This window comes from Lonchura striata, chromosome 8, assembly GCF_046129695.1.
Source record: "Lonchura striata isolate bLonStr1 chromosome 8, bLonStr1.mat, whole genome shotgun sequence".
NCBI classification, from domain to species: domain Eukaryota; kingdom Metazoa; phylum Chordata; class Aves; order Passeriformes; family Estrildidae; genus Lonchura; species Lonchura striata.
In genome coordinates, this window is record NC_134610.1 from 35,148,157 (window position 1) to 35,174,069 (window position 25,913).

At 36.7% G+C, this 25,913-nt stretch overlaps 1 protein-coding gene across 1 annotated transcript in view; it reads left to right on the forward strand.

Annotated features, from left to right (window-relative positions):
* The window catches only part of SPAG16 (sperm associated antigen 16), a 362,146-nt gene that overhangs the window by 36,426 nt on the left and 299,807 nt on the right, over positions 1 to 25,913 (forward strand). The window contains exon 11 of the mRNA XM_031505343.2: positions 14,407 to 14,537. Within this exon, the coding sequence (XP_031361203.2) occupies positions 14,407 to 14,537 (131 nt within the window). The remainder of the gene's footprint in view (positions 1 to 14,406; positions 14,538 to 25,913) is intronic.

Here is a 25,913-nt window from a genome sequence, read left to right on the forward strand (position 1 = left end):
TAAAGATCTTTTTACTGGTTGAACTAATTCACTGAGAATTTCCTGTCAGAAGTAAGTTACTGTAACAAAGGTAATGAGAGGAAACGAGGAAAGGATAACCTTTTTGCCCCTCTTTGCAGCCAAATGTATTTGAGCATCACTTTAGTATGTCATTGGATTGTTCCAGCCATGGTACAGCTGAGATTTGACTTTATTAGTGCTCTCTTTTTTGTGAGTCTGTATCAACACTCATTTGGCTATTATTTTTAGCTGCACAAGTATGTGCCTGTGAGCGGTTGATGTACTTGTAGTCTGCATTGTCTTCTTGTAGCTGCACACACAATCATTAAATGCCATTTACCAAGGGGTTTTAACCTTTCAGGTTTGCCTTTTCTTTCCCTCAAAATATCATCCATACATTTAGCAGTTATTAGAATTCCAAGCTCTGCAAAGGTGTCCAGGTTCCGTGCCGTGGAAGTTAGTAGGAATAGGTCATGGAATCTTTGAGTGGATTGAGCTGGAAGGTACATTAGATGCCTAAATGCTTTTGAGAATTTAGGGCTTATATGCTAAGATTGGGTGGATAATACTGTCTAATAAATTTTCTAAGTGTAAATAGCCAGCTTCTGTCTAGAGTCAGCTATCATTATATAGTGTTGCACTGTAAATTATTTTTTTATGGTAATTAGTAAATTAATAATCAAACAGATCTAATGTTGCCAATGACAAGGTTCCAATTTCCTGCCACTATTTTCTCCCTTCTTCTTCCATTCTTTGCAGAAAATAATCAATTTTCCTGGTGGTACTTGTTTTCTCCTGGAATGATGAGGTGGACAGGATGGCTGTGGGTTCAAATCCATGCTCTTCAGTGCCAGGGAAGCTGGATGTGCATTAGCATGTGCGAGGGACAGCATCTGCTGGCTCTTAGATCAGTATGTTCCAGGAAACCTTTTCCCATTCACTCTAGAGTAGATGACAATTTCTGGGGGGAATTTCAAGTTTGGGATGATTCTTACAGAATCCTCACAGCCTTTCTACATCTGAATGCTGCTGGAATTGTAGAGGAATTCAAAAAGTTCAGTAAGTGTAGGCTTATTGAACAATGGTCAAAATTTGTCTGCCTCTACAGAGGACTTTCATAGTGTGCATTTCTTCTCCAGTTGTCCTCTGAACATTGTGTTGAAGGGTTTTCTCCAGTCCTGCTCAGGTAAGGCTGTGTTTGGGGGGGTTTGGGTTTGAGAAAGCTGTAATTCTGTTGCTGTGATTAAGACTTTCTGCTCTATGAAGTACTGCACTTCACCTTTCTGCTGAGGTGGGCATGCAAGCTACAAGTACCTATATATATAGTATGTGTCAGTGCAAAAATAGTTGGTTCTGTATCTACACCTTCCATGCAGTGTTTTTTTTCCTATAGAGATTTGAAGTGCTGCTCTCAGCTGCTACTTTGAAGTTTGCTCTTTGTGGTTGTTTCTTCCCATCAGCCCTCTGAGAAATATCCAGGTAAATCTGTGCTGTTTCATCTCCATGTGCTTTGTGCATTGTTCTGACTCAAATTTTTTAATCCTCTAATTAAGAAGAAAAACCCCTGAAATTTTCAAGTGATTTTGATTTTTCTGTAATTATAGCAATGCATTTTCTGTGGTGTTCTTTACATTTTCTTTAGATTCTGAGTTTGAAAGGAAATTTTTGGAGAGACTGTACCCGTCAGTTTGATTGAAGCCTCCAAAAATGTGTCTAAGCCCTATTGAGATTACAGGCACACACAAATAATGTGTTTGTATTAGCAGTAATATCTTGGGTGAAAAAAATCCAACGTAGCTTGATTTAAGCATAGAAATCTGGAGTTAGGACCCCACTGAATTAACCTCTATAAATTATGCTTTTGCAATATTTTTTAAAAATGATTTCTGACTCAAAAGAGGCATCAAAGCACTTGAATTTCACTATAGGGTCCCCTCAGTGCAGTGATATGCCTGACTTTCAGTACAAGGCTTGGCACCAGGGAAAGAATGAGAAGTTTTTTAGTCTTAATAGACTTTTTGGATAGTTTGTTAGAAATTGAATGTAGAATAGGTGTTTTTATAAGAGACTTCTTAATTTTAAAATGTATTTTCTTTTAAATGTTTTTGTTCTGAATAAATAAAATAGTATTGGTCAGAATATAATCCTGAGAGAATGATCCCTTTTTTGAAATTCATTACCAGAATATATTAAGTGTAAGGTTTTTTCCACTCCAAAATAAGCATATGTGTCTTTAATTGTAGGAATGATAGATATGGAGAGGAATGATGTCTGATGTGTTTGTGAGCATTACTTTATGTAGTTGAACTGCAGTGCTGAATAGGCCCTCTATTTTCTTCCACAGCAACAGCAAAAAAAAAAAAAGAGAATCTTTAATATCTAAGATGTTGCCAGTGTGATTCCAGTCAAATTCTCCATCTGGTCTGGAGGCAGAGTATTAGTGAATTTTTCATCAGTTAGGAGCTGGAAGCTCGAGACTTTATTAGGATTTCCTTCAGGGCAAGTATAAAGGCAGTCCAGTGGTGCAGTTTATGGCTTAAACATTACAGGCATTGTATCTGATGTGCTGTAATAGCTGTGATCACATAGGAAAGTTATTTAAAAACAAATTTAAATGCTTTTAGTAACTGCAGTTCCTTCGAGTAGAAAATGTGATGGTGGTTTTCCAGTTTTACACTTGGCAGATATTGCCTTCAAGACCTGCAGAGGGGAGGCAGAAGCACAAGAACAACAAATGAGGTGTTGATGAGGATAGAAATGAAAGATAAAATAAGGAACTGATAGGTGAGGCAGAACACTTATAAATGCATGCTAGTGTGAGTGGGACTTAAGATGGGAAAGGTGGAAGTGCAGGTTCTCTTTGTGCATAACTGGAATAATTATGTTGCACAGAATTTTCCACGTAGCATGGAATTACCTAGTGATGCATGGAAGCTGGAAAGGAAATAAGAGTGAAAGTTCAATAAGAACATGGCAGATGACTGTGAACTGCAAGTAAAGAAAGAATGAGGCAGTGATACAGATTCTAGATCATAAATAAGGGGACAGAAGATTATGGTTTAGAGTTTTAGAGGGCAGAGGTGGGGGGAAGGCAAGTGTGTGGAAAGGGGTAGTGGAATTTGTGTGTTGTGAAATCAAGAAAGAATGATAGGATTTCTGATACAGGGAGAACTTTGTCAAGGGAAATGTAATTTGCCTGCTCCTTTCCACTTGGGTTTGCTCTAAAGAGGAATGTGTTAAGGTGGATTGTTATCCTAAGACTTTTACTAAAGTCACAGAGAAGGGTGCCAAGATGAGGTAGGACATTTACTTTAAAAAGACTATTTCATACAATACTAGTTGGAGTGAAATTCAGATTTAGAATTAATTACATTTCTGTGTGTTATTTCAGTGGGTAAGGGAGAGTCCTCCCCCCTCAGGCACATTCAAAGGGCAGTTAGGCATAATTGTATGGGCAGGGAGTCAGGGATCAAGGGAGGGTTTGAACCTCTGTAGGTTCTCAAGATTTGGGAAAGTTAGAAGGAAAAGCCTTTGCTAGAGGAGTGGATGGAGGAGACAATAATTTAATATATAAGGATTGTTAAAATAAATTGAAAGGGTAGTTGCCTGAAAAGCTGAGAGATATGCCCTGTTTGCACCATTTACTTATTTGCTTTTCTTCAAACTGATTTTGCATGGTACTAAGCCCTGTGTGCTCTACTGCAGAACTCCTTGCCGTGTTTGCTTCTAATGCTGCTTTTTCCCACTAGCATCTCACTCCTCTTACCTCCAGATTGTCTTTGGCTTATTTCTATCCAGACTTATCTCTTGTAATGGCCCATGAGTTAGAATTGGGGGTGCAGCCTGTGATCAGACAAATTGTCAGTTTTTCTGGGTATTGTTGGGCTGTATCCCTTTCTGTTGTAGATTTCTGCTGGTGGCTCTTCAAGCATCAGGCTGAAAACTGTGGTCAGTGAATTCTGTGGGGATTTACCCAGTTGTGTCTCAATCCTGGCTGTACCATCGCTCTCTGAGTGCACATAGAAATATTAATATATAGCAGTCTTAAAAATTAATAAAGCACTTTCTTGACACATATCCTGTGCTATAGCTACTGGTGAGTGAAATTTGACATCTCCAATAAAAAGCTTTGCAGCTATTATGGCAGTGCCCAAATGCCTAAATTTAGAATGAAATTGCAGATTGTCTTGAATCTCACCATGGATGAGCAGCTGGGAAGAATTGGTTTTTCAGATATTCCCTCTGACTTGGCCAGAGAGGATGGAACAGAGAACTTCTCTATTATGAACAGGTTGGAGAGAGACCAAAAAAAGACAAAATAGCCCCTAGTTCCATCTCAAACTTGTGTGGGTTTAAGGGGCTAATGGTAATAAAAAGCAATAAAAACTGCTACTTACATTCTTTCTAAGGTTATATGATTTTGAATACAGAAAAAGAACAGATCCATTAGGTAAACAATTGCTGTTTGTCAGAGTAAAATTCATTTTAAGTCCCAATGCCATCTGTCCTAACCCACATGAACAAATTGCCTTTATATTGAGAGTACATGGCCTAGGTTTCAAGAATTGAATAAAATCTTGTAGTTTCTGCTATCCCACTTGAAAGCTCAGTGTTTCAATTTTGTAACTTGGGAGTCAGGTGGTGATAAACTTACTCTGTTTTTGTGTCTCCTGTTGTAAGAAATTGTTGCGGGGAGATTGTGCCAGAAAGCTATGGTTACTTTCAAAACTATATTTAAAATGTAAAAAATTGACTCAAGAAACAGAGAAACAAAATAATAGAACTGAAAACTATAAATAATTAGCACTACAATCAACGCAAATTATCCCATGATTGTAGAAGATACAGTTGTGGAATTGTACAAAATTAACATAAATTGTGTTATAATCTTGCTAGTATGTTCAAGTCTGACATGAAGCCTTAAATGGGGAATAATCAAATGTATTCAGAGATTTTTTTTTTCTTTATAAACTATTTAGCATTTTCATATGTGACTTGGGGGGGCAAAAAGAGTCTCAAAAATCTGATTTGTGTTTGCATTAGAGTTGCTGATAAATTTATGAAATGACACATTGGTGAGGTCTTTTTCCATGAGGAGACCAGGAAAATGAGGAGGGGAAGTCTGGATCATAGTCTGAATCATTTGGTAAATGAGAGAGAAATAAATTTATACTTTTTAAACTATGCTTTTAAAGTTCACAGAATCCTAGAATAGTTTGGCTTTGAAGGGACCTTTAAAGGACATGTAGTTCAACCCCTCTACAATGAGCAGGGTAATCTTCAACTAGAACAGGCTTAATTAGGGTGTTCTTCATCATTGACTGTGACAAAGGGGACAAAATGTACTCTTAATAGCAGTGTTTACTTAGCAGACAGGAGTAGAATAGAATTTAGTAGATGAAAATTGAATCTAAGGACATTCTGGGTTAGAAAGAGTTGCTTTTTAATAGAGAATGTAGTTAGGCATTTCACAAATGTACTGGCAGTTACAATCAATCCTTCAGCCTTGAAAAAATGGACAATTTCTAAATAATGTTTTTTTTTTTAAAGCTGTGTCTAGCTCAAATAGAAATTTAGTTCAAGGAAGTGCAGAGGTCTGGGTTTTGTGTGGTCCAAAATAATTTGCAGACCTTTTGGATCTGGTTTCATAATCTGCCTTGCTGAATCTGGAGCAGACTGACTTCATCACACCTTCAGGCACTCTTAGCAGTTTCAGTTTCACTACTGACATGTTTGTGAAGTAAGCCTGGCAGTACCTCTTTCATATTCTGCTGTATCCACTTCCTGCAGTGCTGCAAATATTTCTGGTGGCTAACTGTGATAGATGTAACTGTGATAGATGCAACCAGCTTTATCACTTTTTGATAAAGTACTTATTGCATACAAGTACAGTAATCAATTAATTAGCTCTTTATTATAAAGAATCCATTGCTCTGCAGTATTGACAAGCTGATAGCTTTGTACCTGCATGTCAGAGTACTCTTACAGCTTTGTTTTCATTATTTCTCATTATGTGGAGCTTGGGATAATGGTTACTGGCTGTCCTGAAACAGAGTCAGGATGATGAAGTGCCAAGGGGGGGAGCATAGACGGCATCTGTAAGGCATAATTGCAAATAAATCAATAACTAATGGCCCCTGAATGTGTTTACCAGTTCATTGTCGTGATGTATGGACCTCTGCAAGCCCTGGGTGCCTTATAACAGTTATTGAGATGATTACAGTGGGTACTTTGGCCCTGGCAGAAATTAGTGTATCCAGGCTACTGAGACTATAAACACAGTTTCTGAGCTTCCCGACAGTGCCTGAGAAGCAGAATAGTAATTTGAGGAAAAATAAAATTTGTTTGTTAATATCTGTAAAATTAATAAAATAATGGCAAAGTTTAGAACTTATTTGCACCCCTAGCATTTATGTTTGAATATTACTAGTGGTAGGAGAGCCTTTGGGAGCAGGTTTTTTCTTCTTGCTAAAAGTGCAAGTGAGATCATGTCAAAAGAAATCATTAAAAAAAAGAAAAAGGGTTTTTCCACAGGCTTTCACAGTACTTGTTTTAGGAATAAAATTAAAATTAATTTAGATGAGCTGTGCTCTGAAATATCTGTGGATGAATGGATACTCTTGCATTGTTTGTGCTGATGTTTTCTTGGAGAAAATCAAGAAAGCATCTAGATTTTTTAGTTGATTCTACAGTAGGATACTTCTGTGGTAGAGAAAATTCACATTAATCACTATGAAAAGTAAAAAAAAATATATAAAAAAAGACAATATTGCAACATATTTTGGAGTATGTCAGAAAACTGAAGTAACTTGATGTCTGTCATTTATTCAGCATTGCCTCTTTAGCATGATGAATTGTGTGGCATATGCAGCACGTGCTGCTGTAGCTTAAAATATTGCTGATGTTTAATTGCACCATAATCAAAATTTAAATTTACAAAATAAAATTCTAATTGTAAGAGGTTTCTATATTTTATTACACTGTTGTTTATTTTAACATTGATAATAAATGCAGTTGATTTTCAAACATAGGCCTTTTAAAGGAAGGGATAGGGAACATCTTTGGGAATAGCACATGGTTATTTGTGACTTAGAAAACTGCCATGAAAATCAATTGCATGCCTCATATAATGATAATTTATTGCAGCATATTCATAGATGTTCTTTTACTTCTTGCAAAATGATCAAGCTGAGTTTTGTAACAGTGTTTGCAGTTGTTTATGCAAGATTAAGTTATATACATAGCTGTGTGTGCATCTCTATTGTATGAACATATTGGTTAATTATCTGTGAGCCATGTAATGGTGTTTTGAAAAACAAACAGCAACACGTTCTGTTGTTACAATGTGATGATGAGAATCAGGGTGACAAACTAGAAATTACTACCAGTAAAATAGGACTGGATTTATTCCTTCACATGTTATATTCATAACTGCTGTTAATGGTAACCAGAAGTAGATATTTAAGATCTGGGCATATCAGTACTGGTATAGACTTTGTATCTTAGAGTTGTAATAATTTTAAACTAAGAAATTAATTTCAATTGCATGTATTAAACTCAATTCCCACCATGAGGGAGTAGTAAATGAAGAGTTGGATGATCATTATATCACTTTCTTGAGACTGTAACTGAACTTAAGACTCAGAATTACTGTATATTCCTGTTCTGGAATAGTTTACTGTGACTCTTCACTCACCTTGTTGACTCTGCAGAGGCTGTTGGTCATGCAATTTGCTGTGACAGAGAAGAGTAATCAAAAGAAGGAGTTAAAATACATTGATGATGTAGCTGGGATGGTAGAGGTGTTGGAAGAAGGCTGCATGGGGTATTCCTGGACAGCAAAGATATCCTTTTGGACACAGAGCAGGTCCTCAAGGAATGTTGGAGGTTTCTTAAGGATTGGTCCTTCTCTGGAGAAATTATCTGTTTATCTTTTTATGGCTTTAGCCTTTGTCTTCCACTCAGTGTGGGTGCAGAGCATCTTAAGCCTACTTCTTGTTCTTGGCCAGTCTGGAGCAAGGCTCAAGGTTTTGTGTTTCTCTGGTCAGAGTCCCAGAATGGTTTGGGTTGGAAGGGACCTAAAAACTCATCTCATTCCATGCCCTGCCATGGTCAGGAGCACCTTCTGCTAGACCAGGTTGCTCCACGTGCCATCCAGCCTGGCCTTGGACACTTCCAGCCTTGTCCTGTGGCTCCCAGCTCAGTCCTCTGGGCAGCTGTGCAGCTCACTGCCAGCACAGGTCATGTTCCAGTCTCCACACTGGGCTGGGGTGTTCATCCTTAACAGCATTGCCACAGCTGTGTGGCTTTAAACTGAGAAATATGATTTACTTGGGCCATTGAGAGGAAGTTTAGCAGAGGCTAAAACATTGCAGTAGTCCTATTTCTGTAGTGTTGGGCAGTATGCTTGGCATAGAGTAATTCTGCATTTTATATTGTTGCTTTCTGAACTAGTGGTGATAAAGTTAAACAAGCCCTAATGGTGAAGACTGGAAGAAAGCTATTGCATTTCAGTGATGGATCTTTCTATAATTGTTATCTTCTCTTTTTCAAACCTCTCTGATTATTAATCATATCTGGCTAATCAAATCTGGTTTTAATAGCTGCCGTAAAAGAAACAAACCCAGTGAAGTGTAAGAACTTGAAGTTTATCCTTTTAATAGTAGAAAATAATTGCAGTGTATTTATCAATGAGTGCTAAGGAGAGCTCTAGTCCAAAAGTGATTGAGTGTCTGTGGCATAGTTAGACATTGAGTAGTGGAGCTTTCTAATTTTTTATTGCATAGGCAATGGCCTGACTTGATGTAGCAGAGCCTTAAAACTGACATTGTCAGGAGCAATTTCAAGTGCAAATTTACTGTTAGCACCAGTTCACAAACTGTGAGAAGAGCTACACTAGCCCAGAATTTGAAGACAGAACAGTTTTACCATTGTTTTTTTAATTAATCTGGCTTTTACTACCAATTACGTATTATTTTCATGTTTATTTTATTAAAAAAAGGAAAAAAATGTCAGCATTATAAACTGAATAAGGAGGAGTTATGTGGCCACAACCTTTGTAGCTGAGTTTTATGGTTTTTATTAGCAAGCCAAGCAAGATGGAGCAGGCAGTAAAAGTTTTACTACACTCTCCTGCTATTGCTTTCAACTTCCTTTCCTTACATTTCAGATGTTTATAAAATAATTGTGTTCATGATTAACATAGTAAAATAATATGCAAATGTGTTGTATTATGGTTACAACAGACACTGGAGCATTTTGAAATTGAGTTGTTTCGGTATTAATTGTACAACAGTGCCTACTGACTGTTTCACTGCGGCATTATGCTCAATGGGTGCACTAAACACCTTCATTTCTTTATACTCTGCCAGAAAAGGATACCCTGTCCCTTCAATTACAGGAAATATGAAAACAAAGTAAAATCATGCTCAGCTACTATATTAGATGTCAATTCTCCTGTCACTCTTGCAGCAAAGCTTTTTAATATTAGTTCAATACTTTCCTGCTTAACATTTTCCTCCTTCTGAATCTGCCTACCTCTAGTGCTGCAAAACTGAGCTACTCAGAGAACAGATTGTCAGAGTTTTCTTCATGGGAAATAGGGAAACAGGTTTGAATTTGTCTTCATTTACTTTGAAACTTTAAACAATTTTAAATATAGCCAACAAAAAGTAAAATGAGGTTTGAAAATCTCATACAGTAGTTTGCTGTTTAAGTGTTTTTGCTTATTTGATATATTTTACTTTTGATAGCCTGGGAAGCAAGAGTCATTCATTATCAGCAATTGCAGCCAAGAATATTTTCATTCTTATTTATATATTTGTGTTTTAAGAATGTTTTGTTATTTTCAAATTTTGACTGTATGGATTCTTAGTAATCCCTAAGTTGTTTTGAAAGTTGGGACAAAAAATTAGTGTAAAACTCAAGCCCTGTCGTGAAAACTATATATGTAATAAGTAGCTTCTGAGTACACCTACTGGTTTCCATGAGACTGCTTTTATATTTAAAAATGAAAATATGGAAATTTCAATATACTGAAACAGGTTTAAAATGAAAATAGACAAAATATGTTCTCCATAATGTAAGTGTATCAGATTTTTCAAGAAAAATAAGTGAATAATTATTAAAATTCTCTGTAACTTTGAATAAAAAGAATATTTCAATGGTATGTCAATATGGCTATCAGTGATTAGTTCAGGACTCATTTCTAAGTACAGAAAAATGGAGACAATGCTGATTCTTGGATGAGAATTGAAACTAGAATATTTCCTTGAAAATATTTAGTGTTAAACTAAAGTTAGATTGGGTTGCTGAGTCTTGGACATTGACAGTAGCTATGCCCTAAGAAGAACTTAATTTTTAATTACTTCACATTTCTGAAAAAATATCTAATATTTGCTTTTTAAATTGAACGTATGGGTGCACCAGCACCTGTGACTGTGCTCCTTGTGCATGTCTGAACTGCAGTCTTAGAATGACCTTGACAGCTTTCAAATTGGGACTGCTGATAATAATGGTCATTAATTTTTGTAAAAAGAAAAAGTTGCTCCTTTTCCTCCCTCACTGAAAGACAGTGATCACTAATTTCCTGTCTGATGGGCTTTGCCTCACTTAAGATTACTCTATTTTCTTTCAGAATTAAAGTAGCAAGGTTTGAGCCTGTTCCTGGTTACAGAGTGAAGCTGCTTCCTCAACTGACTTCAATTTTTAACATCTGAGTGAGGAGAAACTCAACACTACCTGTAATAATGATATAGACAAGGCCAAGCTGTGATTTAGACAAACTGATTTGGATGTTTTCTATTAAACTCGACTACATTTTTCTCAACTCTGAAATGATTTAGATCAGTTCCACTTATCTATTCATTGCCTTCTGTATGTTTTGACAAATGAGTCTCTTGTGTCTTTCTTGAGGAAAAAGAAAACTGTAGAATTGCTCTGAAGAGCCCTGCTATTGGAAAAGACAGTCTTACTGAAAGAATTCAGGACAAAAAAGAGATATTTCTAATAGCTTTAAGGGTAAATTTTCTTAATTGCATGACAATTTCCATCAAGGCAAGATTTTTTTTTTATCTTATAAGGGGAAATTAAGGGATGTTTTCAGACTCAGAAGATGAGTTCAGTTTACAAGCTGTCCTAGAGAATTTCAGCTTGATCTGGGGTAAATCACTGAATCCTCTTATGGTTCAGGCTCTTAAATTAAAAGGGGAAAAAAGCAACCAAGAAATCCCAAACAAACAAAAGAGAAGCAAGCTCTTCTTTTCTGGTTTGTTTTTTGTACAAGAACCTGTGAGGTCTTAAGGTATGAAATGCCTTTATGACTTCACACAATTCTGACTTCTATAGCCTTCTGTATTCTGATATTTTAGATATCCATGAAAATGCTGGGTGTAAATGGCTCAAGAGTCATGGCAACATTTTGTGAGTGGCTGATTGTTGCATCTGTGATTTTAGATAACAGAGTGTACTGTCAAAGGGACAGTTTGGTCAGGGACCAGGTAACATTTACCCTTGGCAGTGACTGAGGACAGGCATTCCGAAGAGTTTTGGTTCCTAGAGATTCTTCCTAGGACACTCTTTTGAATGTTCTGTTTTTGCCTTTGGTGATAGAGTAAAAGGGTGTTTAATGTCATGGGCAGGAAGTGCAGTAATTCCTTTTTACATGGATGTGAGAGAGAAGCTTGATAGGTTTTTATTTTTGTCATAGTACAAATGTCTTGTACATAGCAGATAAAGGAGTGAACAAAACCACAGTGTATTCCTTTGGCTCCTTAGCACTCAGGATGTTCTCCTGAATTTTGGCTTGCCCATGCTGAAGGAACTTTGCAGTCAATGCCTGTAAAAGTTTCACAAGCCTTGTTATGCAAGGTCTCAACTTGTGTAATGGATTCTCTTTTACCCTTAGGACTTAGCAATTGGAAATAATAGAATAAGGATTAAATAATGAAACTGGATTGCCTAAATTTGTCATGGGAGAGGAGATATCTTCATACAAGCATTGTTGAACAGTTCTATTGCAGCAAGTGTTTAGGATAAAAATAACCTGTTTATTCCACAGTGAGAAATATTTGTGTCTGGGGGAAAAAAATGTCACACTGTGACTTCTACCTGCTGAGGAGCTACTGAAATCAACATTTCATCTGGCCATGACAAGTGATACCACTGTTCATGCCAGTGGGAACCATAATATGAATTATCTCAGCTGAGAGCAAGTCTTCTGCTCTAGTAGAATACAGGATTACCACTGCAAAGGGTGCAAAAGCTTCAGTTTCAGAAATATTTCAGATCTTTACAATGGAGTTACAAAAAAACTAATGTTTTTATATTATTCTCTTTTTTACTATATTTTTTTACTGTTACAGCAATCATTTACAGCTCTATCTCCTGAAGCAGTATCTGGGGATTTTGTCCTCCTGAAAAATGCAAGACATTCTGTCACTTCTACTCAGAGAGCCTTGCATTTCCTAGGCTTGTTTCACTCTGAAATGAGTAAATCTGGTAGCATTTACAAATTGGTTGTATTCCAGAAGGTGAATGAGACTAATTTGCAAAAAGCATGCTGATTTTATGCCTTTGATATGTTATAATCAGAGTTGTTCAAATTTGTAAACCTTGAAAGGTAGAACTTGGTAAGACAAGTAGTAGAGAAAGCTTCCAAGGGTTACACTGAGGTACTGACACTTTATACTTACCTTTAGGTAATATCTTTACTCAGTTTAGTGTGTGTGTGTGTATAATAAATACTGCAGGCTTATAGTAATTGTTCCTGAATTTGGAAATCTATGGATTTTTCTTGAACTGGCATGAGAGATTTTCAAGAATATTATGGCTGAGACAGTCAAAACTTAATATGCAATTGTATATAAATGTGGAACTTTAGCCACAAACACATTCCTTGCTGGATTAACAATGCCAGATTACTTTAATCTTTATTTTTTATATATTTGTACTTGATGTATTTATTTCCTGATTCTGAATATTCCAGATTAATTACTTTGTTTTTTTTCCAAAAGTAGGTATCTTGCTAGTATCTGTGTTAAGCAAAGCTGACTTTGCTCATTTGCTTTTCATGATTTCCAGATTCTGTCTTTCTCCCCAATCAGAGAAGAAAGACACTTGTCTGATGTTAGTCAATATTGAAAGTCCATGTTCCATGGATTTTGGAGTGGTTTTGTTAGGCTGTGCCTGTGACTGAAGCCAGAGTCCACTGAAAAATATCTTCCAGGTCTTGGGTCTGGAATAGATGTGCTCAAACTGATCATTAAATCATTAGCTTAATGATTTCATAAGTTTGACCTGGGTTAGTGGCACCCTTGTAGGACAATGCAGGGTGTAGAGCTTCTGAAACTGAAGACAATCTTTTGCTGCTTTGTAGTTGTGAAATTTGTTTTATGCTCATTCCTGCAAATTATCAGCAAACAGGATGGCTGCTATGAAGTTTAGTGCAAACAAATACTAAAAAGACTTAGTGGTTATCCCTGCTGGAGTGTGTGTGCTTTCAGATTAAAATACAGTGATTTTATTCCTTCCTTAATCTTAGTGTTTGATGGACATTTTAAAGTGTACAGTGATTTCAGTCTCCTTTAAAGCTTCTCACAGCAGGTGTCCTAAAATATTGCAAACAGAAGCCATCAGCCAGATCTTCAGGAAACTGTGGTGTCTTGGGAAGTGGTTTTGTAATGGCTGGTGCAGTCCTTAAAATATATTGTGCACAGTTATCCTCATTACATTCTTTAATGACAATCTATTTTTAATAAAGCTATTTAGCTTGGTTAATTAGAGCTAGTAGTAAATCTCCTAATCTGCTGATTAATCTTAGGAAATATCTTAAACCACACCAATAGAAAATGAGGCTGTAAATCAGCTACACATATTTTGATTTTTTATTGGTATTATACTTACAAGAAAGGTCTTTTGGAGAATACAGCAACTTTGCCTCTGGATGCAGCTCATGAAGCTAACCTGCCATGGAAAACAGGGATAGAAATCAAATAGGCCATGGAAAAATGGAAAATAGCCCATGCTAGTAATCTTACTCAAAATAACCCATGCTAGTAATCTTACTTGATATAAACCTTCCTTCCCAGTTCTAGTCCTATGTTTTATGTCAGCCAGTTATCTTAAATAGTAGTAATATAATTTGAAAATAACTAATTATTAGTGTCAGTTGTTCTGCCTGCAGTCAGCTTTAATATGTATCAAAATTAATATGTACTAAAATGTAGTATGTATCAAAAGCAATAAAATCAGGATAACAGTGATGTAAAAAATTATGAAAATTGAATAGAAGAGAAAAAAGAGTGGAAAAATAAGATAAATTTGGGGTTTCAAAATAATAATATAAATAGATACATTGTGTGAAGGTATACAACATTTCTGAGAATTAATAATTTTGGTTTTCTGCAGGATTCAGAGTTCCCTGATGATCCTGAAGGGACCCCATCGTTTGAGCATGCTAAAGAACACACTCAACCCCTGAAATCTGGGCAGTATCAACTGAGCAGCATTGTGAAGGTGCACGACCTCGCAGTGAGCTGGTAGGAACCGTGAGCAGAACATTAATTTTATTGTGTATGTGAGGACTTTTATTTTTCAGCAGGTCATTGAGAAGCATTTAGTGTAAGTAAATATCTGAAAAATGACTGGCAGCTGTTCAGGGGGACTTCCTCTCTGAAGGAGGTCACAGTGGAAAAACTGATCATGAAATGCAGGCAGAGTGTAAGTACAGTAAAACACCTGGGCAGAACTGTTTACACATTGAGATTCATCTTTTATGTAGGAAGACTGGGATTTGGTTAATAGGTATAAAAACAGAAACCAGAGATGACTGTAAACTCAGGTTCCAGGAAACTGAATTATAGTGCTGAATATTTTTGCAGTTTGTATTTGATTGTAGTTTATTCCCCTGGGTCAAAAATCAGAAGAGTTTAAATTTAGATTGGCTTGTAAGCAATGATATTAGAGAGCTTGCTAGCTGCAGCTTTGGAAGAATGAACCTAAAAATATATATAAAAAAATTCATAGCAAAGTTCTGACAATTCTGACACATTGACTAGGTTTGAATATAATTTTGCATTCATTAAAAAAAATCTTTATGCATTTAATACTTATAATGCAAAGGTCACATACAGTTGGTTTTGGTAACTGTCCAGATTTTGCAGTAAATAACTACCACAGTGCTGTGAGCTTTGGCCTCCATCAACAGGATTCTGCTTAGGCTCCCAGATGCTCAATTTTGGGTTTCTGTCTGGTTTACATAACTTTCTCCCAAATTACATCATCGTATTTGTCTGTGTATGAAAGAGTGCTTGCAGCTGGTGCCTCTGTGCTGCTTCCCAGAGGAACCTTTGACAAATCCACCCAAATATTAGTGGGTTCTTTGGCTTATCTGAAGGACACCAGGTTCAAGAAGAATGTGTGTTTAAAAAAATACAAACCAGAAAAAAACCAGTCTGGAGAAGCAAGACACTCCACACTGGGCGAGATTTTCAGTGAATCAGGTGGGAAAAACATCCAGCTGTGACCCTTCCAGGCTGCAGCAGCACGAGCTGTTGGTGTATCACAGGCTCAAGTCATCATTTCCTTGTTACTGTTTGCCTTGTTAAGTGTCTGCCTTTATCTGTAGAAAAAGCCAGGTTTCAGTGACAAAGTACTTCTGAATTTTGTTACAAACTACTTGTGAATCTAGAAGTATTTAATATATAATTGAAAGTATTAGAAACTCTGGTCTAGTGAAGAAAGCCCATCTCTAACAAAGTTTTTCCATTATTTTGTAGCTGAACAACAGCAGATAAATATGGTCATGTAAGACTATTCCTTGTTTTCTTTCTCTTTCTTGAATTATACTTTTATATTATTTCTGTAGATCCTTCTATCCAGTTCTTCTAGTTATTGCTAGCAGAGATACTTAATGTACTGAGAAATTTTAAGTATCCTATGCAATTCGTAACTGGATATCACACCTTAAGGATACAGTGCCTCTTCAGAAAGCAATTTTCTAAAATAAAAGTAAATTGGATGTCCTTAAACTTATTTGGAAGCACTTTAGAACTTGCTCGGAGAATCAACTATACTGAAAGAAACCTGCCAGAGAGAATGAGTGTTTAATTTTATATTCTGCAAATATGATGTTGACTTTCATGTAAATATGCTTCTTTAAAGAAAGTGAGGGTCTGAGATGATGCCCTGAAATTAACTGAAATGCTTCTTTTAAAAATGTGATAATATAAAATCATGTAAAGTACAAAAGAATTTTAAGGTGTGCTTGAAAAAAAATGTAAACAAAGCAACTGAACTTTTCCCATTTCTTTAAAAAAGTCTCTGTGTACATTAGGGGGGAGGGTGCAGTTTCTAGACATGTCTCTATATCAGAAAAAAAAACACTTAAAACATATTTCAATTAACAAAATTTTTTTCCTACATGAATACTGCTACTTAAAATCAGCCTTTTCAAGGGATGGAAAAGGCCTTGTTTTTCTTGGTAGTGCTAAAGGCTCTGTGGTAGCCTGCTTTGCCTTTTTTCTACAATAACACCCTCCTCAATTTCAAACAAATTTGACAGAGAGATAACAGACTCAGGAAGTGCTGAGGCTCCCAGGACTACTTCAAGAGAACAGATCTTTGTTCAAGAAAGGGTCACTTTTAGGATCCTGTTGGCTGCAGGTGAGTGAGAACTCAGAGAACAGAGAAGTTGCAAATTTTTGGGGGGAAGAGCTGGAAATGGAGCTCATACCCTATTAGATGCTATAGGATCCAGTCCCAATGCACACAGGTAATGCACTCAGAGATTGGCTTTTTAGTTTGGCACAGCAGCTACTCAGTTCTAAATCTAGTTTTCCAAGAGGTTATTAAATGCTTAAATCAAGATTTTTTCAGAGAAGAATGACTTAGATTAAATTATTTGTGTAGGGAATTAAATAAAAATAGCCTATCTAAAGAAATACCAAACGTTCATTAAATGTATTTCTAGTAAGTGTAATTGTCTGTCTTATTTTACAGACACAAGGGGAAATCTATATGCACTAGATAAAAATTAAATTTTTCTTGCAGTTCATAGGATAGATGGAAAACATTCTGTTGACTTGGAAGACCAGATTTTTCTCACCATAACCAGTATACCAAAAGGACAGAACAGAATCTGGTTTGTGTGTGGGTATTACTGGGTTCTTCTACATTTCCATAGAAACTGGAGCACTTGCAAATCCAAATTCACATTTTGCACAAGCTCACATACATTAGTTCTTCAGACCTTCATCAGAATTCATTGATGTGCATGTTAGTGAAGGGAGAGGAGAAATCCCTCAGGAAACCATGTTTATTTTCTGCTAAGCTGAATGATTTCCAGTTCTCAAATCATCACATAGGCATTCCTTTTCTGCATTAAATTCACATTGCTTCAGTGTCCTTTTAAATATCCTGGTGAATCTTACTGTGCCTATAAGAAGCACTGTAAAAAGATCTATAGTGGCTAAAGGATCTTCCTTAATCTTATTTGTCCACTCTCTCCTCACTGGTTTTCTGAATCTTTGCTTTAAGCTTTTGTAGTGTTTCCCACAAAAATCATCTCTGCAGTCACCACATGCAATGCTACTACTCTAGTAAGATATATTTATATAAACCATATATTATATAAACCATATATAATGAATTAACCATGATATAATCTGTCATGGTTTACCTTGTCTTCACCTGGGAAAAGAAAGGTGCCCGCACAAACAGTATTCAAGTGCATTTTTTATGTTTAGCACAGTTTTGGAAACCAGGAAAATGCCAGGTATTGTGGTGGAGAGATGGCTACCCAAGAGGAAGCTGAAAAAATAAGCAATAATCATCTAGGCTGTTTTGGTAATTTTTTAAGATATCATGGTCTTGTCCTCCTTCCTTCCTTCCCATGCCTCATGCCGAGGTTACAGTCCTCCATTCAAATCTTATTTCCTATTTGTCATTGGCAGTCACTGCTTTGATGCACTTACAGTCAGAATTGACATAGAACTTGTATATATATGGCCTGTTATAGGTGCCAGGGGATGTTTGCATGAGATATTAGGAAAAAGTTTTTCACTGACAGGGTGGTCAGGCACTGGCACCGGCTGCCCAGGGCAGTGGTGGAATCACTAGAAGTGTTCAGGAGTGTAGATGTGACACCTGGGGACATGGAGTAGTGATGAACCACAGTGGAGCTGGGGTGCACTTGCTGATCTTTAGAGGTCTTTTCCAAGCTTAGAGATTCTGTGATTCTATGTTTTAAATGGGTGCTTTACCTACTAGTGTAGAGACATAAATAGGAAATGTATATTGTTCTTGTTTACATGTAACCTGATGTTCTCAGATCCTTTGTCCTTGTTTGATAGCTTGTAAAAGAAAAAGACAGAAAATTGCTAATGCTCTTCCCTAGGCACAGAAAAAATAGGAAGGTGGAGATAATAGTAAAGAAAAGCAAATACAAAATGTTTTGTAATTATCTCGCATTTCCTGATTGGCCCTGTAAAAGATAACTTTTCAATAGGGTCTAATTCATCATTATATCTTACTAACTAGTTTCTCCTGTTTTATCAGTAGATTCCAGAGGAGATTTTAAAAACTTATCTCCTTGGGAACCATACAAATTGACCTGTGGCATAAAACTGGGTAACTGAAATTAAAGGTGCAATCTTGCAGAGCCTTGTGCCAAGAGATGAAGGTAGGAAAGCACTGCAGAACCCTGGACTCTTTTCCTCTTTGGTTCACATTTACCACTTTTTCTCCTTAACATCTGAGCACATATATCACACAGATGCACATCCACATCAAACACAGGAGCCAGCTATGCAGGGCAAAGAATCCTTTGAGTGTTGACATGAGGAAATTCTTTTGAATTAGATTACTGCCTGAAGTTCTGCTGTAAAATGGATGGTGTTGGTGTGCACTGTCTTTCAGAGTTCCATATGCACTAGATAAGAGTGAAGTTTTCCATTTATTTGGTAAGGTGGAGAGGCACGGGGAGTTTGGCTGTGTGAAGAACAAGGTGTTTAATTCTGTCAGTCAGATTTGACACTTGCTCTGGACTATGTTTTGGTCCTTTCTAGACAGAACTAATTTCTTTTTCATCCTCAGACTCTGGCTTTCTTAGAGTTGCTTATGAGAAGAGTAGGACATTGGAACTGTGTTGTGTGTAACCAAAATAGCAAAAGCAGCACAGATGCTACTTGCTGCTAAGCAGACATCCTGGTAGTTCTTTTTGTTGCTGCTCCTATTTGCCAAGAGCTCTGCATTAACATCTCAGAGCAGCTTTGTCATGGTCTGTCCTGTCACTAGCCTTGATACCCTCTGTGATGCCTGTAGAATTCTGACAACAGTCACCCTGATGGTTTGCTGAGACTGCTGCCTGTCAGGCTGACAAATGTTGGCTCCCTTTTTCCTGTGTTGTGCCCATTTGTTTCCATCTCTCTGTTGCCTTAGAGCTGGTGAAGTAATGTCATTTTAGTCTGTCTCTGAACAATGCCAAGCAAAATAGAGTCTGTCTACCAAGAGGTGATCAGTCATATGAATCTTTGTGTCCTTGTGTAACACAAGGTAGGAAAGAGGATTCAAAATCCAAAATTCATGAGGAAATTTCCTGTTGAAGAGTTTGCTGAGGAAAAAAAATTCTTACTAATTATTTAAACCCTCTTCTTGCCTCCTAGGGCATTAGAAAAGACTTTTTTAAAATTAAATTACATTTTTCCATTAACAGTAAAACTTTTTAATTGTGCCATCATATGCTGATTTCTTGCATGAGTAGCCAGAGTGAATTGGAGATTTGCATTAGCAACATAAGCTGCTGCTTGATTTTCCTACAGAAATTATACCTGCTTTTAAAGGAATGTGACATACAGGCATCTCACATATGAGGAAAGTCAGAGAGAGCTGGGGCTGCTCAGCCAGGAGAAAAGAAGGCTCAGGGCAGATCTCATCCATCAGTGTGTACAAATATTGAAGGGAGGGAGCTAAGAGGTGCCCATAAACACACACATTAGTGTGTATAAATTAAATCTAATAATACTCACAGGTATATTTATGCTATCAATTTTCACATCTGCTGAAGAAGTGTAGAGTTGCAAAATTGGATTTTTATGTGTGCTGAAATACTCAAATACTCAATTTAGCCTCTTTTGAACTACTCAAATTGTGTGTCTTTTCAAAAACAAAAGCAATATGAATGGAAGCTTGGGTTAATCTTTATCTCCTTTTATATATGACAAGAAATTCCTGATTCTCATGTTTTATTTTCATCTTTCAGTTTGATCAGCCTTTGAATATATTTGAAGAAACCAGTGTTAGAGATGGTTTTAAATGTAAAATTAACAAGTCACTTAGTGCATTTTCCATGACACAAGGGACAAAACCCAGCAGCTCAGGCTTGGCTCACTCTGACAGATCAGTCTGTACACTTGCAGTAAGGGTTTTTCGTGATGTTTTAAACATTCAACTTTCCCAGATAAACCTGTCAAGTATTTTAGCATCAAATGAATGTTGTTAATAAATTTCATATCTCTCTCTTTGCCATATAGAAAATTCAAGCACTTTCCTTTGAAAAATTCTTGCAATTAATGCCTTTTTCCCCCCATGACTGGCCTTTATGAGTAGTATGAGTGTGTGTTTAAACTGCACATGAAGTTCATATCTTTCTGCAAAGAACAAGTGATAAATAAATCTAAAGCCTGCAAGTGTGAGTACACTCCATCACTTACAGAGGTTGGGAAGAATATCTGTGCATGCCCTGCCAGCCTTGTGCATGTCCTGATGTGCCCAGCAGTCCTGTGAGACAGCATTATCCTCTTGTGAAATCATTCCTGCTAGATTGCCCAAATGGAAGATCCAGAAATTAAATTCATGTCTTCTGAGTCACAGTTCAGTGCTTTAACCCTTGATGTCAGAGTAGCACTGTTTTCTATACAAATTAGGTTAATTTCTGTCTGCATTAAGGCCCATGTTGCAATGGAGTGATTGTTCCAAGGACCTATTAGACAGGCTCTGCAACAGCTTGGACACAGTTTATGTGGAGGGAGCACTCAAGAGGAAAATGTCAGAAGCAGTTTAGCTCCCTGTAATGCAGTTTAATAGAGAGGAAAAGTGAGCTCTCCGTGAATAATTGGTGAGAACTGTTTGGCTCACACTTGGATAAGCTCTGGGAGGCCTTTCTGCCCTGGCAGGACAAATGCAGAACTCCTGGCTCCAACCCTCTCACCCTCCTTTGAAGCTTTTTCCATCTAATACAGCAATCAGAAAGAAAAGGGATAGTTCCCTTGGCTCCACCTTTCCCTCTTTCCCTGCAGGGTAAATGTTTCTTCCTGTTCATCTCAAAAGCTTTGGGCTATCAGAGTCTTTAGAAGCATTTTTGTTTCTCATTAGCTCTGTCTGCAGCTCCATGGCTCCTGAAGGAAGGCCTTGGCTGTGGCTGGAACAGGCACTTTAAAACCACAGCAGCAATAATCTGAAGGATAATCTCAAGGCATGTTATGTATTTATGGTGCACACATGAAAAGATCTGGGTATCTCTGTAATTTTATTAGTGAACAAGCATCTTCACCAGAAAAAAAGGACTATTTTTAGGCAGGGTCAATGGAGGGAAAGCATATATGTTTTCTTTTTGCTAGCTATCTTCATAGTTATTGAGCAGATTTTGCAGAAGAAGTATTTGTTTGCAACAGAAAAGATTGTAAAAAGATATGGTTGTGACTTTATTGAGGCTCTTGTGTATTCTCCATAGAGCCAAAGGTGCAATGCCTGGCAGCTGTCACTCTGCTAAATTGCTTGGCTTTTGCTTGTTATTCCCAAGAGTTTGTGGACAGAAAGGCTGAATAGATTGGGTTAGTAATTTTCTGATAAGTATTTAACTGAAAGCAATCCTGTGGTGATCTGACTATTCTGGGCTCCAAATGCATTAAAAGCTGAATATTTAATGGACATGGGCAATGCTCTCAGGCACGAGGTGGGGTTGTTGGGGTGTCCTGGGCAGGGCCAGGAGCTAGACTGGAGAGGCCTGGTGGGTCTCTTCCAACTCAGGATATTCTATAATTCTGTAATTCTATATTGATCAGATGTAATATATTAATAATAAAAGAAATGGTTTTGACACTTGTCACATGGGCTGATACACTAACCAAAGACAGTTTAAAAATAAGTCAGCTTATAAATATATCTCATGAAGTGTGAGCAAGATGTTGAAATTTTCTTGAAATGGAGTATATTTGTGAGCTTTAAAAAGGTACTAATTAACATGAGGGAATTCATACAATGGGATTTTTTTTAGAAAAGAAAAATGCTGAACTTCCAGATTTCTAGAAGGGAACTAATATGTGTCATGACAGTTCTGTCACTCATTCAGAACTATTGTTTGTCAAGAAACAAATACTTTCTTTAGGATCGTTTGAAGTTTTGTTTTGATTTCATATACCACTTTTCACATTTTCTGGTACATGGCAATTAATTTTTCCATGTGAAGAGATACATATCTTTGGGAAAAGTATTTTTTTTAAAAGTAGAGTTTGTAGGCAGTCACAGCAAGATATGTGTACAATTAGCCCATAGATGAGTGGTTTGTTTTCTGGGAAAGTCCATTGTGGACTGGTTTTCCTTAGAACCAGAGTGTGTTCAGGAATAATATATTGTGGTAAAAAGAAAGGAAGAGGAACATAATAAAAATATAAGATAAGGCCAAATTAAAAATATATTCTAAATAGAAGTAACTTAGATAAATATAAGAATAATGCATAATGTCCAAAAATCACCTAAAGGAATATGTAGTGTTGCTCTTGCTGTGCTTTAATGAGGAATTTTACTTGCCAAAGCATTTATTACATTGTAATTAATACCATTAAATACTTTTAATTCTTTGATACTATCCTGTAGAAATTGTGAACTGATTTATTAATGCTTGTGATCTTCCCTTATTTTCAGTCTGTCCTATGAAAAGTTGTGTATGAGTTACAAACCTGCTGTACTAATGATTCTGTATTGGATGGGGTAATAGAAACTGAAATAACTTGCCACTCATTTGTAGATCAGTTCCATAACCCAAATGTAAAATCACTGAAGGTTTAGAGTATTTATGGTTGCAGTGATTTAGAGATACAGCAGTAGCACAGAGATGCATAAAGGTGGCAGTTTCCATTTGTGTAGCTCTATTTCCTAATACCTGTGGCTTGGGAAGTCTCATATCAGTGCTTTATCTTACAGGATGTTAATAGCTGTAGTTTTAAAAAACAAATCTTCTGTTGATTTTTTTTGCTATATAAATATTTTTAAGTGAGATTTTCAATTATTAAAATGAACATAGTACTTGAACTGTAGTAGCTGCAGTGTCTCTGAAGGAAAGCAAGATAAATATAAGAAATTTGAAGAAGAAAGTAGGTGTATTTACTCTTGTTTGAGTGAGTAACTACACAGCTGGCCAGACAAAAAAGAATTATTAGATTGTGGGCAGACTTGCTGTGTTGTTGAATAAAAGTGCCTAAGTACAAAAGAGCAATAAGGAGAAATACCTGTGAAAACTACACAAATGATACCAACCCTCCTAGTAGTGATTTCCTGCTTATTCCATTCTGATTTCAAAACTTCCTTCATGGTAAATGCTAAAAACATCAGTGTTGGCACACTTGGAGCTATGCAACTGCTGAGATTGGCAGAAAAAGTAAAACTTGAACTCAGTATGAAAGGTGAAATTTTAAAAATGTTCAAAAAACATGTTCAAGTCTCATGGGAAGAGAGTGAATTCCTATGGGTTTCTCTTGAAATGCTGAAGCTGAATTTTAGAGGTTTGTTGGCCTGTTCACACCACAATTCCCTCCATGTTCCTCTACTTGTGATTTCAGTTCTTAATCTTTCAGGACTATCTCCCTGGAGAATTTCCAGCCCTCAAAACCTTCCAAATAGAATTGCTTAAGAAATAAAGCAATAGAGAATTCTGTGTATTTGGAGTGCTTGGCCAATGTCTGCATTTCTTTAAAAAACACCTTTTCAGTAGCTTCACTTCTGTAGCTGATGCCCATTTTTCTTGCAGTATTTTAGTCCAGGATACCTATTTCTTGCCATAGTCAAGAGAACATAGTCAACAGGAATAAATAGCCTACCAGTACCAGGAATTCAGTGGTCGATTTTGAACCCTTGGTTTTGATGGAGATGCCATCAAATCCAGGGGCTGTCTGCAGTGGTGCTTTTGTTCTGTTCCCCCTGCATGCCAGGAGGAGGGTGTGTCCTTGTGCTGAACGAGTCCTTAGGAGCTGCTGGAAGATGCATGGCAGTGGCAAGTTATGGTTATGGGTTTATTTACTGCATAAAGTTTAATTGCTGATGTTATAATTAGTTAGGACTGGCAAGCACCATCATAAGATCACACTGGTTTGTGGTTTTTTGCCTGCATTAAGTTCTGTGCAGATCAGGTAAGGAGCAAGAGATTTGGGAGCTATGAAAGGGAGCAGATGTATGGGAGCAATAATCTTACTTGATTATTTTCACTAATGCTCAAATTTTCAGGGGCTGTGCTCGACTTCAGGGACAAACTTTCTGTATCACATAAGTGCCCAAATTCTAATTCAGATGCAGCTTTCAGCAGCTACTCTGCAGGTGCATAAACAAACATCCATATTGCAGAAGAGACCAATTCTCCTATGGAGACTCAGACAAAATGGCTACATTTCCTTGGGGATGCTCAGCATATTCTGAAAACTTCATTCCAGTTGTAGATATTGCTAAGATTTGAAAATCTGTGGAGTTTTTAGTTCAGTCTTAAGCCAAATCATTAAATTCGTATTAACATTTTTCTATCACCAGTATAGGACAGATGAGCTAAGTGAGTAATAAACTGCTTCTGTCAAACCAGACAAAAGAACATCTTCATTCTGATTTTTCACTAATTGATACTAAATGGTAGAATAATACTTGTCAGCTTCTCTTGGATCTCTCTCTTTCCTTGTTTCAAACCAATTAGATTTATAACTCTTAACTTATAATCAAAATAGAACTGGTGGAGATTTCAGTTTCTGAGCACTGGGATGTAAATGTTGGTATTTGAAATAAAAATGTCACACATGTGAACGTTTGTCTAAGGCTGTGATCATCCTTGTTTCCTTGTGAGAGCTCATAATTATGGAAGTTAATGGACTGCAATGCTGGAGACTTTTTCCACATTTATCAGAGCTATTTTCAGACTGAACTTCTGTTGATATTTATTTGTTTGGGTTTGTTTTTTCCCTTAAAAATAAGGGCATCTATGTGTGAAATGGCATGTTTTAGGCACAGAGTCTCCAAAACAAGTTTGTTTTCTTAAAATTTATGGTTTATAGTTGTCCATATAGCTGCAGACAGTGTTTTGTATCTTGCTTTAGTTTTGTACTTTGATTTTAAAATTCATTCAGAAATAGAGGTTATTTTGAATATTTTCTGTTAATTTCTTGTATTAAAATGAACAAGATTATGCTTTACTAGGAAGGGAGCTTCCTTTATTGAAAGGTCATCATACACTGGACAGAGAACTGGTGGAGTCACCATCCCACACCATCACTATCTCCCTTTAAAAGATGTGTGGATGTGGCACTTGGAGATGTGATGTAGTGGTGGCCTTTGGCAGTGCTGGCTTGATGTTGGACTTGATCTTAGAGGTCTTTTCCAACCTTCATGATTCTGTATTCACATAATTTTATGGGTGTATGAATGCTGATTATTTTGTAACACCATCTTCTGGTTAGTAATTGATCTTTTGCTACCATTTGAAATTTTTTGAAAATTTTTTGAAATTTTTGTCCTTCGTTCTTGGTGTTTGGGTAACGTGGGATAGGGTCAGTGCATTGCTTCTCTTGTTTTCCTGCTCATTGTGGCATTGCTGTGTTTTGATATAATGAAATTGTTACTAAATGGTGTGTGCTATCCCTCATGTAACCACAGCAAATGAACCCATT